This window comes from Anolis carolinensis, chromosome 2 (genome assembly GCF_035594765.1).
Source record: "Anolis carolinensis isolate JA03-04 chromosome 2, rAnoCar3.1.pri, whole genome shotgun sequence".
NCBI lineage: Eukaryota > Metazoa > Chordata > Lepidosauria > Squamata > Dactyloidae > Anolis > Anolis carolinensis.
Window position 1 is genome coordinate 89,638,146 of NC_085842.1, and position 19,530 is coordinate 89,657,675.

The window sequence follows — 19,530 nt, forward strand, 5'->3', positions numbered from 1 at the left end:
ACTACTGCATCCTTCCTCAGACTGGCACCTCCATATCTGTTGGGACTATATCTCACCATATTGGCTTTGGATTATAGGAACTTTACTGACATAGTGCTAGGGTAGCAGAATGAGAAAGGTTGCCAAAAATATTATAATCTACAACAGCAACACAGTCCTTCTAGTTGCTCAATTTATTTTCCTTTGCTGGTTAAAAGCCTTTCCAATAACACACATAGAGACTAGCCAGAGAGAAAACAAGTTAAGAGGCACATTGTTGTTCTTATATTTAGGAATAGAATGAAGACAGTTTTTATCACTGCTTTCCATCCATTTGCAGCATATAGTTCTCTAGATACACTTCCCATGAGACTGCTTCAAATTGCTCTTACTTTTGGGATTTCCTTTCATAATTGCTGAGTGCTTGAAACAGTCTGCATGTTCTTGCTTTCTGTTCGTTTGTGTGCCTTTAAGTCAATTCCAACATATGAAAATCATATTGTAGGATTTCCTTGCCAAGATTTATTCTGAAGGGTTTTGCCACTGCCTTCCTCTGAGGCTGAGAGAGCATCACTCAGTCAAGGTCACCCAGTAGTTCCATGGCTCAATAGGGATCCAATTATTGGTTTCCTGAGTCCTAGTCATAACTGCAAAACAATACACCATGCAAGCTTCCTATTTTGCTCCCACTACTGTGGTTTAACACTTAATGCTGAAAGACAAGTATTTTCTAGCTATATAATACATCTTCACATATGTCCCAATTATTTAAACCATGTTTTATTCATTGTGTTCTAAGCAACTTGTGAACCCACAATGCAGAACAAATTGTTTACTATACTTGAACATCTTTTAAGCACAGTGCAACATTCACAGCTAGATGCTCTAAGGTTAGCTTTTCATTTTCATCTGATAATACATGTTTCTCATGAACAAAATGTTTGTCTAGTTCAAGGGTCCCCAAACTAAGGCCCGGGGGGGGGCCACATGCAACCCATCGAAGCCATTTATCCAGCCTCTGCAGCGGCAGTTCCCTCCTCCGCTGAGGAAGGTGCGTGCGGCACAGGATAGGAGGGAAAGGCACGCACCTTTCCCATCTCCTCCCTCACCTGGTGCATGCCTTCCAAAGTTCTGCTTGTTTATAATGGTATTTTAATTATTAAATCAATAATTAATTAATTATGAAGGGGTGCTTTGCTAGTGCTTTTGGTGCACAAAGGCAAAAGGAGGTTGGACTAAATGGCCCAAGGGGTTTCTTCCAACCCTCTTTATTATGATTATGATTAACACTGAGGCTGTATTTATTCCTGTTTTGTCTTTTTACTTCAAAATAAGGTATGTGCAGTAGGAATTTGTTCATAGTTTTTTTTTTTAAAAAAAACTATAGTCCAGCCCTCCAACGGTCTGAGGGACCGTGAACTGGACCCCTGTTTAAAAAGTTTGAGAACCCCTGGTCTAGTTGTTTCCTGGATACGAGACAGGAGGTTCTGTTTTATATACTGCGAGGGCATCACCAATAACGCTAAAAAGCCTTCTATTCCCAATTGCTTGTAAGTATGGGAATACAGTGCTTATTGAAAAACAGTTAAGAAACTCATCCTTCATTCATGTACAAGAGGCCTTACAATTTACAACCAGTTCTCAAAATATATTTCAAATTTCCTTGGCCTCTCTTTTTGGGGGGATTAGTATTCCTTCCAGTTAATTATTTTCATTTGTTCACAGGTTTTATGGCACTTGTTAGGCTGAGTATTGCTCATAGCACTTTTAAAAAAGAAAAGAAACAGAGAAAAGGGTAGCATCAAAGCATACTGATAATTCAAAGAGGAATATTGAATAAGAAATTCGGTGTGTTTAGAATACTGTATCTATTAGATATGAAACTATTGCAATTATAAAGTCTGTGATATAACTAAATCAATGTCCAGACAAACATATAGCTTTAAACAAATAAAAGTAATGCATAAGCATTTCCAAGTCACTTTCTGCTTACTATGGCTATCTGGTTGTTTCTAAAAGAAACCATGGTGAAAAAATTACAAAGCCATTTAGTTTCAAAATCTGTATTAACACAATACTCCTACTAGGCCAACTAACATGCTCCAAAAATCTGAGAAAGCATGTAGAGTCTGATCTGGAACTTGTCATCAAGTTAAGTGATAAACAAAACAAGAGGGAAAGAGAGAAAAGCCAACTGACATTGAAGTCACAAAATGTTTTATAATAGGTCATGAGAGGAGCTAGGAAATATTCAAATTACTTGAACACCAAGGAAGGTCAAGGTTGCACAAAGAATCACTCTTAGGACTGTTGGAAGGAAGCAATCACTGTCTGATTTGGAATTTGTATTGTTATCTAGCCTCTTTTTAATGTACTGGTTCAAATCATCCCTGATTCTTTCCTCAATGCACATTCAGTAGCAAAAGAACTAATGCTGCAACAAAGCTACACATGCAACTATTGTGTTGTTATTTGACAACACAGTCATGTTTGAAAAATTATGATGTTAAGCAGAAGAAATAACAGATTATAGGAGGAAGTCTTGCCCAAAATTTAAACAGGTAATAAAATTGCAAACCTTCCAACACAATTATAAAGAACAGATGCAAGTGAGACATGAGATGTAGTGTCTGGAATGATACTGTTGCCTGAGTAAGTAATAAAAGAAATTTGACTTAATGGAGATGCATCGATGGGCTTCTTTCCACTTTCAGAAAAACCTAAGGTGGAAGTAAGCTATAAACACAGCAAGAACTATCGCAATTGCCAAAATCTCTGCCAGTTGCTGTCAAAGTCCTAAATCTGTTGTTAATTCCAACGAGAAGAGACCCAGTGAATAAAATATTTACCTACATATTGATTTGTCGTTTAACAACTGATTTAACTGGTATACTGTACTTAGGATTAATGAATAGGATTTAGATCAAGCAGGCTTAAGCCTGCTTTGGGATTAGTGAATGGAAACCTTCCCTCTGAACATTTTACTTTCCTTTTCAAAAGTTACTGCGATGTACATAAACTGCCCAATGCTGCAGATGCATTGCACAGAAGTAGAATTTCATTCCTACATCTTCATATTGTAGAGAAGGGGCATGCAAAATACAGTGGCATTTAACATTTGGATTCTCCAACTCATATGTCCAGAGATGGGAACCTCTGTTATCAAACACCCACTTATCAACCAACCCGGAGTAGACTAGGGCAGTGGTTACCAACCTATGGTCCTCCTGGTGCTTTGGACTTCATCTACCAAGAGTCCCATTTGGTTTGGCCAAAAATCAAGAATTCTGGGGACTGAAGTCTAAAGCCATAATTTAAAAGACACATGCACAAGAAATGGAAAAAGGGGGGGAAATCACCAAACATGAAGTCAAGCAAATAGCCAACATATGTAGGGAAAAAGGTTTGTAAGTCTAAGGCACAAAATGAGTTCAGATTTGCCAGAGATATTTAAAAACAGTAACAAGGGGTTCTTTGATTACGTCAATAGAACAAGGAAATGGTAGGACCTCTATGGTGAGAAGATGGTGGAATGCTAACAGGGGATAGGGAAAAGACAGAGCTGCTCAACGCCTTCTTTGCCTCAGTCACCTTCCGAAGAGAAATTGGTGTTCAATTGGAGTAATACGGAGCAGATGAGGTAATAAGGGAAATGAACCCAAAATAGGTAAAGATAAAGTCCAAGAATACCTGGTTACTCTAAATGAATTCAAGTTCCCAGGGCCAGATGAACTACATCCAAGAGTATTGAAGGAACTAGCAGAAGTCATTTCAGAACCACTGAAAACAGGAGAAGTCCCAGGAGACTGGAGGAGGACAAATGTTGTCCCTATCTTTAAGAAGGGGGAAAAAAGAGGACCCAAACTATTACTGTCCAGTCAACCTGACATCAATACCAGAAACGATTCTGAAGCAGATAATTAAGGACCCAGTCTGCAATCATTTAAAAAGGAATGCTGTGATTACTAAAAGTCAACATGGATTTCTAAAAACTAAGTCATGCCAGACTAATCTTATCTCTTTTTTCAATAGAGTTGCAAGCTTGGTAGATGCAAGAAATGATGTGGATGTAGCATATCTTGACATCAGTAAGGCCTTCAACAAGGTCCCCCATGACCTCCTTGCAAATAAATTTGTCAAATGTGGATCTGTAATTGGTTAAGCGGCTGAACCCAAAGGGTGCTCAGCAATGTTTCCACTTCATCCTGGAAAAAAGTGACTAGTGAAGGACCACAGGGTTTGGTCCTAGGCCCAGTATTGTTCAACATATTTATTACTGACTTTGATGAAGGTTTAGACTAGAGTGCATATTTATCAAGTTTGCAGATGACACCAAAGGGATAGCTAATACTCCAGAGGACAGGATCAGAATTCAAAATGACATTAACAGATTAGAGAGCTGGCCCAAAACTAACAAAATCCATTTCAAGAATGACAAATGCAAGATACTACACTTAGGGAGAAAAATGAAATGCAAAGATACACAATGGGTGATGCCTGGCTTGACAACAGTCTATGCGAAAAAGATCTTGGGAATATTTGTGGACAATAAATTGAACATGAGCCAACAGTGTGATGCAGCAGCTTAAAAAAACAATGGGATTTTGGGCTTCATCAAAAGGGGAATAGTGTCTAGATCAAGGGAAGTCTCTCTATTCTGCTTTGGTAAGACCTCACCTGGAATATTCTGTCCAATTCTGGATAACACAATTTTAAAAGGATATTGACAAGCTGAAAGGAGTCCAGAAGAGAGCAACTAAAATGATCAAAGGTCTGGAGACCATGCCTTATGAGGAGTATCTTAAATAGGCTGGTATGTTTAGCCTGCAGAAGAGAAGGTTGAGAGGAGACATGATCGCCACGCATAAATATGTGAAAGGATGTCACAAGGAAGAGGGAGCAGGCTTGTTTTCTGCTGCCCTGGAAACTAGGACTCAGATCAATGGTTTGAAATTACAGGAAAATAGATTCCACCTGAACATTAGGAAGAACTTCCTGACTGTATGAGCTGTTCAGCAGTGGAACTCTTGGCTTCAAAGTGTGGTGGAAGCTCTTTCCTTGAAAGCTTTTAAAGAGAGGCAGGATGGTCATCTGTTGGGGGGGGGGGGGTGTGCTTTAATTGTGCTTTTCCTACATGACAGGGGGTTGGAACAGATGGCCCATGTGGTCTCTTCCAACTCTATGATTCTATGAAAATATCTAAGGGGACAAACATTTGGGATATTGTTTTTAATATGTTGTTAGTTGCTCTGAGTCCCATTGCTGCCAGAAACGTAGGATACAAATGAATAAAATGATAGCGATAATAACAACAACCCAGGCTGGCTACACGGATCACACAACTCCCTTGTTGCAGCAGCCCCACTGGCTCCCACTTTCTTTGCGGGCACAATTCATATGGAAGATTATGACCTATAAATCCCCATATGGCTCAGGACCAGGCTATTTGGCAGATTGAATTTCCCTGTATGAACCTGCCTGGGCCCTGAGATCAAGAAAGGCTCTGGTTCCCACCACCATTGTAAGCACAGTTGGTGGAAACGCGAGACGGCTTTCTCCATGGCCTCCCCCTCAAGTGCGGAACTCTCTGCACTGGAAAGCCAGAATGGCCCTTTCCTTGCTATTATTTTCATTCAGGCTTTTATTTATTATTTATTTATTTTATTTGCCCTATTTATAACCCTCCCTTTTCATCCCAAAGGGGAATCTGAGTGGTGCACATAAGGCACAATTCGATGCCATACAACACATATCTAGCAAATAAATATGTACATTGAAACATCCACTAAAAACATTTCAACAATTAAAATCACATAATCCAATATCAGGCCGTTCCAATTATCATTGCACCATTCCACCTTCACATATTGCACTGACAGATTATCCAAAAGCTTGGTCCCACATCCATGTTTTCAGTTTTTTCCTAACGGTCAGGAGGGAGAGAGCCAATCTGATGTCACTAGGATGGGAATTCCACAACCGAGGAGCCACTACTAAGAAGGCCCTGTCTCTCATCCCCACCAACCACACCTGTGAAGGAGGTGGGACCGAGAGCAGGGTCTCTCCAGAAGATACTGGTCTCCTAGATGGTTCATAAAAGGAGATACAGAAGATATTAAGCACTAGCTTGGGGAGGGGGTGGTCCTGTAGGGTATTTTACTATTTTAGAAGTGTTCAGGTGATTTTAATTTATTTTTATATTTAATTCCATTTTAAGATTTATATGTTTGTGGGGTTTAAATTGTACTGGGTTTTTTACATGTTGTGAGCTGCTTTGTGTGTTAGTCAAGAGATAATAACACCCCTCCGCCATGCAGTGTACTTAACTCATTTCCTGTTGAGGCGCTTACCAATCCCTATGTGTGATATAGTTGCTGCTATTGATGCAATATTAAGAGGCAATGAAATCAGCTACGGGGTTGCTGTGAGTTTTCCAGACTGTATGGTCATGTTCCAGAAGCATTCTTTCCTGACATTTCACCCACATCTATAGCAGACAAACTCGGAGGTTGTGAGGTATACTAGAAACTAGGCAAGGGAAGTTGATATCTCTGTGGAAGGTCCAGGGTAAGAGAAAGAACTCTTGTCTGTTGGAAGCAAGTGTGAATGTTGTAATTAATTACCTAGATTAGCATTTAATGGCATTGCCAGCTTGAAGGCCTGGCTGATTCCTGCTTTAGGGATTCCTTTGTTGGGAGGTGGTAGCTGGCCTTGATTGTTTCATGTCTGGAATTCCAGTTTTCAGTGTTTTTCTTTATTTACTGTTTATTTAGAGTGTTTTAACTACTGTTAGCAAGATTTTGTTCATTTTCACAGTTTCCTCCTTTCTGTTGGAATTGTCCAAGGGTTGTGGATTTCAATGGCTTCTCTGTGTTGTCTGACATGGTGGCTGTTGGAGTGGTCCAGCATTTCTGTGTTCTCAAATAATAGGCTGCGTCCAGGTTCATTCACTAAGCGCTCTGCTATGGCTTCTCTGGTTGCGTTCGTCATGTTCCTTGATTCGTGTCTGAACATGAGAAGCACGGCAGACTAACTCAACCAGAGAAGTCAGCCATAGCAGAGCACTTGATGAACCAACCTGGATACAGCATACTGAGAAACAACCAGGAGAGAATGCTTCTGGAGTATGGCCATACAGCCCGGAGAACTCACGGCAACGCAGTGATTCCGACCATTAAAGCCGTCGACAACGAAATCAGCAACGTTTCCAAATTTGCTTATTATTTCCCGCAAATCAACTCTACCCAACCTCAAGCGTGGCTCCTACCCTATGTGGAAAGGGCCTAAATCGAGGCCAAGATCCCGCCCGCAAGGGAGTGCGCCACGAGGGGGGCTACAGGCTGGCCGCAGTCGATAGATGGCTCCGCCTGCACTCATGAAACGGGCCCTCTCCCACACAGAGCCGCCCACGCGAGGCTCCGCCGCCGCCCCGCCTCCAGTCCCAAACTCAGGCCAAGCCGCCCCTGCTCCTCTAAGGGCCCCGCCGCGCCTAAGGAAGCCCGGGGTGTCGTAGTGGCGGCTAGCCCGGCTCTCACGGCCGCCTCCCGCACGCCCCCGCCTTCCGCGCCCGGCGCCAACACCTGAAACTGAAGCAGCTTCTCCGTCTGTTCCGCCGACAGCTCCCGCTCCTCTGGAGCCGCCATTTTCCTGCCGCCTCTGACCCGCGACGGCGTCACTCGCCGGACGTGACGCGACAATTCGAAACTTCCGCTCGCTTCCATGCGCACGTGCCGAGGGGGCGGGGCCGAAGGGAGGGGAATGCGAGGGGACGCTTCTCGGAAGACCGGAAGCTGATCTCCGAGACTACAATTCCCAGAAGCCCCCGCGGCGAGAATGGCTACAGGGAACTTTTCCAAAGTATGCCGTTTGTTATGTACATACATACACGAATGAGCGTAGGAATCCGATGCAGGCACCATATCTTTTTATTCTCTTGAGGCTGTGCTTTCCAATAATACCCGCTTTGGGTCTCTATTTAGAGAGATGAAGCGGGATATACATATAATAATGAGACGGATAAATAACAGCAAGGGCGGGGCCACTTCCGGGGGAGGGAAATGGACTTCCTCAATGACGGGAGAGGAGGAAGGAGGAGGGAACGCCCGAACGAGGCCTGTGAAGCAGATTCTGTGAGAGCTTTGTCTTAGGGATGCCTTGGGACTCAAATGAAGGTTCACTGTACTAGCAAGAACAAGGAACGAGTAGGGGAAACATATTTCAAGCGACATACTTGGAGGAAAGAGAGGATGTGCTGTTAAAAAAGGGGCTTGGGAAAGAAGGCTAAGGGGACCGAGATGAGGAAATCCTGTATGAGTTCATATATGTGCACCTCTGGCATAATATTTGAATTATAAATAAAAAAGAATGGAAAATCTCCATCCCTCACAACCTCTGAGGATGCCTGCCATAGATGTGGGCGAAACGTCAGGAGAGAATACTTCTAGAACATGGCCATACAGCCCGGAAAACATACAACAACCCTGTAATCTCCATCCCTGTTCTACATCACATACAGGGGGAAAGCTTCATAACTGTATGGACTGTGGGAAATGTTCTCTTACTAAAGATCAACAAACTCATACAGGAGAGAAGACATATACATGCATGGAATGCGGAAAGAGCTTCAGTCAGAATGGACACCTACGTTCCCATCAAAGGACCCACACAGGGGAGAAGCCGTATCAATGCGAGGAATGTGGAAAGAGCTTCAGTCGGAGTGACGCTCTGCAATCCCATCAAAAGACCCACACAGGGGAGAAGCCGTATCAATGCGTGGAATGTGGAAAGAGCTTCAGTTGGAGTGGACACCTGCGTTTCCATCAAAGGACACACACAGGGGAGAAGCCACATCAGTGTATCGAATGCGGAAAGAGCTTCAGTCGGAGTGATGGTCTGCAATCCCATCAAAGGACACACACAGGGGAGAAGCCATATCAATGCATGGAATGTGGAAAGAGCTTCAGTTGGAGTGGACAGCTGAGTTCCCATCAAAGGACCCACACAGGGGAGAAGCCATATCAATGCATGGACTGTGGAAAGAGCTTCAGTCACAGTGGACATCTGCATTTCCATCAAAGGACCCACACAGGGGAGAAGCCACATCAATGCATGGACTGTGGAAAGAGCTTCAGTCGGAGTGGACAGCTGCATTCCCATGAAAGAACCCACACAGGGGAGAAGCCGTATCGATGCATGGAATGTGGAAAGAGCTTCAGTCACAGTGGAGATCTACGTTCCCATCAAAGGATTCACACAGAGGAGAAGCCGTATCAATGTATGCAGTGTGGAAAGAGCTTCAATCGGAGTGGCAGTCTGTGTGCCCATCAAAGGACCCACACAGGAGAGAAGCCACATCGGTGCATGGAATGTGGAAGGAGCTTCAGTCAGAGTGGAAATCTGCGTATCCATCAAAGAAGCCACACAGGAGAGAAGTCATATCAATGCATGGACTGTGGAAAGAGCTTCCGTCACAGTAATAATCTGCGTTTCCATCAAAGGACCCACGCACAGCTAAAGGAAGAGACCTGCCTTTGAGTTTCCTAATTCTAAATACCCCTGACAAGGGTCCCATCCCTCCACAGGCAGGCAAAGAATGGGAAAATTGAAGCAAAAAGGAAGACTGCCACCTTGTTCTCTGTTTGTCATGGACAGCAGTCTGTATGGCCTGGCTTGATTGCTGCTGGATGCTGTTCCCCCACAGAGGATGACTCTTCTTAGTAATTTAGCCATTTTTGAAGGGGCTAACCCAGTGGTTCCCAAACTTATTTGGCCTGCTGCCCCCTTTCCAGAAAAAATATGACTCAGTGCCCCCTGGAAAGGGGGGCGTGGCTTAGAGGAGTGGGCATGGCTCCTGCTCAAGAGGGCAGGGCTGAGCCTCTCCACTAGTCCAAGATGCAGGGATGCGAGGGGAGGTGGGCGGGGCCACAAATGGGTAGCCAGGACTGGGATGGGCGGAGTTACGAGCTCTGGGGCAGGGTTGAGCTTCTATCCCTGTCCTGTGGTGCCTGCCAGGACACAGGAGGTGGGGCTAGAGGAGGGTGGTGGGCCTCTTCCCAAGTGCCTGATGGGGCTGAACCTCTATACCCTGCCCCCGTGTTCTAACAAGTGCCTCAGGGGAGGTATACAGAGGTTCAGCCCTGCCTCGCGCTCTTGGGAAGAGGCCCCTCCCCAAGACCCGCCCTTTAGTCCTAAAAGGCCTCTAAGGAGAGGTATAGAGGCTCAGCCCTGTCTCGAGCTCTTGGAAGGTGGCCCCGCCCCCTTCCCTAACTCCGCCCTTTGTGTCCCAACAAGCGCCTCAGGAGAGGTATAGCTTCTCAGCCCTGTCTCGGGCTCTTGGGAAGAAGCCACGCTCACTCCTCTAGCTCTGCCCCTGTGTGTCCTAACAGGCGCCTCAGGTGCTCAGTCCTGTCTCCGGCACTTGTCAAGAGGCCCCGCCCCTCCTCTGGCCCCGCCCCATGTCCTAATAGATGCCATGACCACCCCCCTGGATTGCTCCAGCGCCCACCGGGGGGTGGTAGCGCCTACTTTGGGAATCACTGGGTTAACCTGACCTCTTTCTCCTCAAGGAAAGTATCACAGATCTCTGGGATGATCTGTGAAGGCTTGCTGAAATGAGAGGGGCTGAGATCTTGTGATAAAAAAGTTTCTGGAAAAGACTAGCTTTTGGGGGGCAGATAGCAACATACCTTTGTATTGTTGTTTTTAATTTATTTACTGTATATAACTATATAAAGTTATATAACTGAATATATAACTATAGTTATATCCAGGTGTTAGTAAACAATGGAATAACCGACAGAATAAAAGTAACGAGGGACTAGGTAGGGATGTCCTAATATTATTTGCAATCAAAATAGAAATATTAGCAAATGTAATTAGGAGTGATGATAAATTAATAGGGATAGGACAAGAATCAGATAAAATTAGCTTGTTTGCCAACACCATTTTGACACTAAAAGGAATGACAGATAAAATAAAAATAATAGGAGAGCATATAAAAAGTTTGAAGAAATAACAGGGCTGAAAATAAACTGGGGAAAAAATCAGAAATGATTTTATTTAACTATACAAGAAGAGGAAGATTTCAAAAATCAGAAGGAGAGAAAAATAACTGTAAATATAAAATATCTGGGAGTAGTAGTAACTAAGGATTTAAGTGAAATGGAAAGGGGAAAAAATTAGAGGTACAGTATTAAGGAAAGAGACAGAAAAAAGATTAATTGAATATAACAATGCACACTTATCCTGGTTTAGCAGAATAGCTTTATTTAAAATGAAAATCTTACCCAAAGTAAATTTTATATTTAGAATGATACCCCTCAAAATCTCAGAAATTGAATTGAATAAATGGCAGCATATAACAAACAAATTTTGCAATAACGGGAAAATAGAATAGAATAAAGAAATGCTTCTGGTACAAACTACAAAAAGAAGGAGAATTAGGACTACTCGAAATTAAAAGTTATTATGAAGCAAACCAATTGAGACGTAGAAGGGATGCTAAACAAAGCTGACACATATTGGATGGAAATAAATACTAAAGATATAGAAATGAGATTAGAAAATGTATTTTTAACACTCAAAAAAGGAAATTAACCAAATGGGAAATATACAATTAAAAGAAATATTAATAATATGGAACAAATATAAGAACTACCTAATCAAAGGAAATTCTAAAATAATCCAAGTTATAATGGAGGGGGAATTTCCTAAAAATCTAAAAAAAATGTGATGGATAAGGAGTTGAAAGGAAGGAATTAGACAAAATTGGAAGCTGGATGGAACAAATAAAGGAGAACAGTATTAAGGAAGTCCTAGGTGAATTAAATATATAATAGCTCCATTGGGCTTAACTGGACCAGTGGTTCAAAAATTGGAAAGGAAAGAGCTCCTGGAAAGAGAACCAACAAAATTTGAAAACATAATATTAAAACAAGACTAAAGAAGAAAATGAGTATCAGAAAGGGATAACTAGTATGATATACAAAATATTAACAGAGATTAAAGGGGTAGAAAAGGTATACAAACAAGGGAACTATGGGAGGAAGAATTGGGAATAAAAATAGGAGAAAGAAATTGGGAAAAATTGTGGAGAGCAAGACTCCTCAAGAATTTATCAATTAGAATAAAAACTCCAAGATATTATGGAAATGGTGCTTGACTCCGACAAAGATACACAAATTAGACAAGAGCTGTTCAGAAAAATGTTGGAGGGGTTGCCAAAAAGGGGAATGTATATTCACACGTGGTGGCAAAGTAAATATGTACAGAGATTTTGTGGAAAAGTTATAGTAGAGAATATTATGAAGAAAAAAAATTAAACCCGGTGACTATACAGTTATCAATTTATGATACAGATGAATTGAAAGAAAATGAAAAGATTTTGATAATGATGATGCTAACAACTTATTTATTTATTTCGTATCAAAAGCATTGCATCTAATCTAATCTATCTTAATCTAATCTAATCTAAATCTGCCTAATCTAAATCCATAATAAAACTGAAAACCCTTATGTGTGTATGTGGCATGCATGTCCGCTCATACAGACAGACTCCAGCCTCCACAAATAGGCTACACTTCCCACTGCTCAAAAGCTAGTAAGTCACCCCTTTGCAATGACATTGAGGTTACAGCGAGCACCATGAACATGTAGCCCAACCCCTGCCAATGTCCTCCCCAAACACTACAAACCACCACCCAAGGAATGCTTTCATTTGGGGACAATTTCATCCTACATTTTGCTATTTCTTCCACCACAGGCAGGCATTCCAGGGTTCTCCATTGCTATGGAATTTGCATGACCCAGCCTACTGCCCTTGCACCACAGGCAGGCATCCCAAGGTTCTCCATTGCTGTGGAATTTGCATTACCCCGCCTATTCCCCCTTCCCTTTCCAATCTGTCTGCAAAACAAACAACAGAATTGAGCTGCAATTAAACTTACTGCAGGACTTTGGGAGACTGAAGTTGTAGTTTACCCTGCATCAAGTCAGACCATTGTGACTCCTACTGGGGAATTTATAGGAGTTATAGTTCACCTACACTCAGAACGCTGTAAACCCAAACAATGATGGGTCTGGACCACATTTCCCATCCATACCTGATATGCCCAGATTTGAATATTGGGGGTTTGGAGGGGAATTGTCCTGGAGATTTGAGAGTAGTAGGTACTGGGATTTATAGTTCACCTACAATTGAACCCCACCAATCATGTACCAGGACCAAAGTTGACACACAGGGTCCCCATAACCAATGCAACATATTGGACAAGTTTGGGGGAAAAGGAATTATAGTTCATCTGCATCCAGAGAAACAGTGACCCCCACCGACAATGGACCGGGACTAGACTTCGCACACAGAAACCTCATAACCAACTAAACATACTGCAGGGGTTTGTAGGAATGGGCCTTCATTCTGGGAGTTGTACTTCACAAAGACCACTGAACCCAGCCAATGATGGATCTGGACCATACTTGGCATACAGATCCAAAATGGCCAACTTTGAATACTGGCAGGGTTTGGGGAGGATTGACCCATGATTCTGGGAATTGTAGATCACCTACTCTAAACAGAATACATAACATTCAAAGACAAATAATGCCTTTTTCTAATAACCCGGGCACTGCCGGGTCCCCAAGCTAGTAATAAATACATTTTAAAGTGATGAAATAAAGGAAATCACAAGCAACTAAATAGTTTTAGACCAAAAGTGGGCAACAGCGACCGCATTGTCCGTAGCTTTAAACAACTCTTCCTCCATACATGAGGTAGGACATTGTGGGCAAGCATACATATGCAGAGTTATTAGTTCTGCTCCACAGTCACACAAGATGGAGGATTCCTCCAGGTAGTGCCATCTTGCCAGGTTGTCTTTTGATCTGCCCACTCCGCTTCTCAGTCTATTTAGGGACTTCCAAGTTGCTGATTCCAGGTTTGCCCCTGGAGGAAGACCCTCATGGGGGGCCATCCAGTTAGAATTGCCTGGTTTAGCTGCGCAGAGGGACACTCTTGCTGTTGCTGGAGGAACATCAAGAGGAGTGGTGGTTCTCATGAAGCCCTTCCTTGATTTGAGTCTGGTGGGAGGAAGCTGATAGTCATGCAGTGGGTGGCTTTCACAATGTTCGACCTTGTTTCTCACAGTTAGCAGCAACTTCCCATTGCACGTCAGGAAGGGCAATGCCAGCTAACTTGAAAAGTTAACTTGTAGAGCTAACTTTTAACATGTTAATGACTGCAAGGCTATTAATAGCAAAAAATAAAAAGAAGAAATTAAGATAGAAGAATGGTATAAGGAAATTTGGAAATTAGCAATAAATGATAAATTAACATATAATCTAAAGGTTTAAAAAGGCCTAAGGAAGAATAATAATTTTGAAAGTATATTGAAAACATTTATTGAAGAAATATTAAGGAAAGAAGATGGGAATCAACCCCCACCAGAAGAAATTAGGTTCTAGTGGGATTATAAAGAAAAGAAGGACTCTGGAGATGGGTAGCATAACAGAAGAAAGAAAAACTAACTATGTGAATTGTCGAGATGGTTTTTTTGTAACGAAACAAATAGAAATGTAATAAAAATCTATTAATAAAAATTATTTACTTTTGGTTAGTTATAAGTTCACATTAATATTGTTGTATTCATTTGTTTGATTTGATTGTTTGTTTTCATTAAGGCATTGAATGTTTGCCCATTTTTGTTTGGAAACTGCCCTGATTCCCCTTGGGAAGACAGAGCGGGTTATAAATAAAGTATTATTAGTAGTAGTATTAGTATTAGTTTTTGGACCCCGAGTGACAAAAGTGACAGCTAGCAAACAAAGCCAATGGAAAAATTCAGATTTTAGTGTAATTGTGTTTGAATACTAATATGCAAAGGGATTTTGCAGTACCTTAGAGACTGAGGGTACATCTATACTGTAGAGTTAAATGCAGTTTGAGACCCCCTTGACTCCTGTGGCTCAATGCTATGGAATCCTGGGAGTTGTGGTTTGGTGAGAGGCTAGCCCTCTTTGGCAGGAGAGGCAGGAGACCTTCTAAAACTACAACTCCCAAGATTCCTCAGCATTAAACCATGGCCACTAAAATATGCCAAACTGCGCTAATCCCACAGTGTAGATCGGGCCTGCGCAACTCGGCAGTAGGAAGGGGCAAAATTAAACAAGGCTAAATGTCCTATCTTTCTGATATGCTAGAAGCAGCTCCATAATGCCGCTCTATAATGCAGCTCTATAATGTAGAATGAATACAGCTTGGCACCACTTTAACTGACACGGCTAAATGCTATGGACTTTTTGGAGTTATGGTTTAACAAGGTCTTGAGCCTTCTCTGCCAATAAGTCCTGGTGCTTCACCAAACTATAACTCCCATGATCCCACAACCTTGAGTCCTGGCCCCTCAAGTGGCATCATACTGCATTCATTCTACAAAGAGATAATCAAACTTGTAAATGAAGAAGCCATATAGGCAAGAAAGAGACTTTAATTTTAAATGTATAGAATGGAAATGTATTAAAAGAAAAGTGGGTTTTAAAGTAAATCTGAAAAACATGGATGTGTGCTCTAAGGCACTGCTTCTTATACTGTGGGCTCCCTTCAGTTATGTTGTAGTTACAAAAATTTGGCAACAGTAAAAAAGTTTCGGAAATCTTTTTGCAAGGCTTGCTAAACAGGCTGCTTTCGCTTTTTATGAAGTATAGCTGAAGCATTTTCTGCAGAGTCCACTATAAACACTGCACTGTTGTAGCCAACAGAATTGTGCAAATGTGTAGATGTTCAGAAACCTTTTACTGTTGTCAAATCTTTCATGATCCCGACAATGAGCTAAGGGGACTCCGTTTGGAGTCAGGAGTCACAGCTTAAAAGTAAATGCCTTAAGGATGGCAAAAAATGAGGCAACGTGATGTTTCTTAGGGCCCTTCCACACAGCTATAAAATCCAGAATACCAAGGCAGAAAATCCCACAATATTTGCTTTGAATTGAGTCCACATTGCCATATATTCCAGTTCAAAGTAAATAATGTGAAATTTTATTCAGCTGTATGGAAGAGGCCTCAAACTGTTATGAATAAATCCTCATATTATGATTGGTTAACAGTTGGTGCAAATTAGGCCACCACTAGAGGTCAGCAATTGTCAGTTGCTATTTTGACAGCACTTTTGAAGTTACTGTTTGCCTTTTAAGTCTACAGAACTTCCAAATGCACCTTTAAGAGTCAGGATGTGGCACATGTAGTGCTTCAGTTTGCCAAGGCAGATATGTAGAACCACAAGGGCAGAAGGTTGCAGTCCAAGGCTGCCAAGAGACAGAGGCAGGTTGGTGGGTGCTATATTAATGATAAATGAAGGGTTTGAGTAACCAAAGCTAGAAAAAGTATTGTTTATGCTTTGCTTTAACTTATAATTTGTGGAAACTGATGTATGAGCAAGAGTATCTCATGCCTTAAATTCCACTGAACAATAATGAACCCATGTCTTTCAGACAGAGATTTCTCTGTTTTCTGAAAAGAGACTCAATAGGAAATCTGAAACTCACATTTTGATCATATCATTATTACGACCAACCAAAATATCACTAAAAAATCAGTAGTTTTTTTTAATTCTCTACTATTTTCCATCAGGCATATTGATCTAATAAAACAGAGAATTTGAGGAGAAAGAAGGGAAACAGAAGTTCCAAATTTAAGCAGGATGTTCTGACTGGGAAGTCTGGATTTGATTTGATTCTCCCCATTTATTAAAAAAATATATAATTACCCAGGGTGCACCTACCTGTAGAACTAATGCAGCTTGACACCACTTTAACTTCCATAACTCAATGCTATGGAATCCTGAAATTTCTAGTTTGGTTAGCCACCATACTCTAAGGCAGGAAAGACTGAAGACCTTGTAAAACGACAACTCCCATTATTCAATAGTATTATTTTTACAGCGTAGATGCTCTCCAAGTATACTGAATATGATAGTAATCCTCTATTATAAAATAAAACAGCTCTACTTGACAAAAATGTCTGTCTTATAGACATTTTTGTATAAATGTATAGACTATTTTTTCAATCAAAAATATTATGAGGGTCTGTGCTGAACTTTTTTAACTACTGGAAATATGGGAAAGGGGGTCCAAACACCTCATAGGCGACCCATCCCTCTTGGTGGTATGGTTTCCATTGCTGGTATGCATGATTGGAGACATTTTTACAGTATACGTGATTGTTCCATGTGCAGCTAAACACCTATGCATTTAATTTTATGTATCCTGTTTATTTACAGAGGGTGGGGGAAGTAATATACACGTTATTTTACATTGAGCACTTTAGACCCAGTCTTGAGATGAAGACTGTACCCACTGAACAGATTTTTCCCTTATGCTACAGATAATAGATTATCTCATGTGACCTCAAATAGAGGTCTAGGCAATGTGGTTACGGTACCTGCAACCACATTGCCTAGAAAGATCATGGGATAAAGAAGTAACAATTTCTGAAAACAGAACATGCTATTTGTTAATTGATTCTTGCCTTAGTCAAGAGAAGACACTAAACTTCCCTCCTTGTGAGGGAATAAAGATTATGCTTGACACTGGACAGTTATGGGCCAGAGTTAAAATTCATAATTCCAAAACACAGAGGAAGACAGTCAGTTTTCATCAATCAGCCTGTTTCCTCTGTTCTTAATGTAATGATATGAGTATTCACATAGATAAATATTTACGTAACTCCATTTTCCATCAGCAGTGAAGTATTTGCATGTCATCATAGACATAACTGTGTTAGTTTGTTGGAACATAAAAAAGGGGGGTAATAAGTAGTAGTGTGGAATCTAATGGCATCTTAAAGATTAACCCAAGAACTCTTAAGTATTCTCTTGCTCCATTTACTTATTTCAAATATACAAGTCGATAAGGAAGTATAAAGAAGCAGGCATGGACAATTAATATGCAGGCAGAATCACAGAGGCCCAAATCAAAACTTAATAAAGTACCCATGTTATTGAGAAATTGACCCCCCTCCTAATTAAACACAAACAGGGATGGATTAAGCATGAATTATTATTTTTGTCTTTTATCTATTTTGCCATTTCAAAATGCCGCTCTGCTTCAACTGCGTAAAAGTTTGACCAGCCATATCGCCTCTTGTGTATAAAATTCACTTTCATTAAAATGAATTGCATCAAATTAAATCAAACGAAATCAAACCTTTAAAGTGTTACTGGAACTGCAAATGTATAAATCTGTCTTGCTTAAATTCATGACGTGGGACAGGAAACAGGCTAAGCCGACTAATGTATGCATGTCTCACTGATGGGATATCTATTGTGTTCATGTAAATTACAACTCCCATTGATAAACATCTCTCCTATTCATAAATCTGTTTACATGCACTGGGAAATTTCCTGGTTTCCATTTATGAAATTGGAATTATCAGTTTATATGCACCTGTAAATTCACTGTGGGTGAGACCAGCCTTTTATTCACCAAATAATCTCAAATCACCCTTTTGAATGGCTGTCAACGCAGACTCTGCAAGCCTTATGTCAGTTTTTTTTTAGTGTGAACTCTACTGACATCCTTTCTGGCCAGATTGAATAAACCTCTGTTCATTGTCTTCAAACCTGGTTCATGTCTTAGATCTGATCTTTTGAGAGTAGCAAAGCGCACCGGGCCCGAACCCACTTTTCGCAGTTAGTGAAATCACTCACCTCCCATTGACTCAAAGAAGCTTATATAAGTATTGATTTAACAAGTTACTATTGATTCTATGTGCCTCACAGAATCAACAATAGGATTTAGTCTCTACTTTCCTGCAAAGCCCAAAGCACAATGGCTTCTGCTTTAGTCCTTGGCTTCCTGCAGAGTCTGTGAGGCAGAAGTTCTTATCAGTTATCTCGAGTTTATATTTTTTACAATGTGCACTTTACCTAGTCTATTATTATAACCACACTGTTTTTAATTCCATGTTTTATTAAGTCTATTTTTATTTTTATAGGTTAATGTTTAAATTTTATAATTGTGTATGTTTTTTTCTATTGATGTATTGTATATTGTTGTTTTTATCTGGGCTTGACCCATGTAAGCCGCCCCGAGTCCCCTTCGGGGGAGATGGAGGTGGGGTATAAATAACTTTTATTATTATTATTATTATTATTATTATTATTATTATTATTATTATTATTATTATTATTACAAGATCATAAAGGGAGCCCAGTAGATTAGACCAAGGTCTATCTAGTTCAGATATACAACTCACAGTTCAGATATATGATTCTTAGTATAATTGGCCCTCCACATTGATGGGTTTAGTTTTTGCAGATTTCACACAGTGGCAGCCAATGCTTCTAAAAAATACATAAGAAGGGAAATGACCCTCCAAAAAACAACAGTTGATATTGAGAGGTATGATGTCTGATTCTGGAGATACCATACAGTAGTAGCTGAACCCTCCATGAATTTGTCCACTACTTTAAAGACATCCCCCTTGATGGCTGTGGCCAATTCTTGTGGCAGGAATCTCCACAGTCCAGATATATGACTCTTAGTACAATTGGCCCTCCACATT

The 19,530-nt window shown here is 41.0% G+C and overlaps 2 protein-coding genes across 2 annotated transcripts in view; one reads left to right on the forward strand and one right to left on the reverse strand.

Annotated features, from left to right (window-relative positions):
* faf2 (Fas associated factor family member 2) overlaps window positions 1-7,913 on the reverse strand; it is a 35,914-nt gene extending 28,001 nt beyond the window's left edge. Inside the window, exon 1 of the mRNA XM_008121327.3 lies at window positions 7,560-7,913. Within this exon, the coding sequence (XP_008119534.1) occupies window positions 7,560-7,898 (339 nt within the window). The 5' untranslated portion in view covers window positions 7,899-7,913. The remainder of the gene's footprint in view (window positions 1-7,559) is intronic.
* Window positions 7,914-8,013: 100 nt separating this feature from the next.
* Window positions 8,014-14,600, forward strand: LOC134296110 (zinc finger protein 239-like). The gene has a single exon (XM_062970207.1). It carries the CDS (start codon window positions 8,344-8,346, stop codon window positions 9,511-9,513), a length of 1,170 nt encoding a protein of 389 aa, XP_062826277.1. The 5' UTR covers window positions 8,014-8,343; the 3' UTR covers window positions 9,514-14,600.
* The last annotated feature ends 4,930 nt before the right edge of the window (window positions 14,601-19,530 follow it).

What these genes read in the sequence shown, in the direction of transcription:
- LOC134296110 (XM_062970207.1), top strand. Translation starts at nt 8,344, where the DNA reads ATGGAAAATCTCCATCCCTCACAACCTCTGAGGATGCCTGCCATAGAT.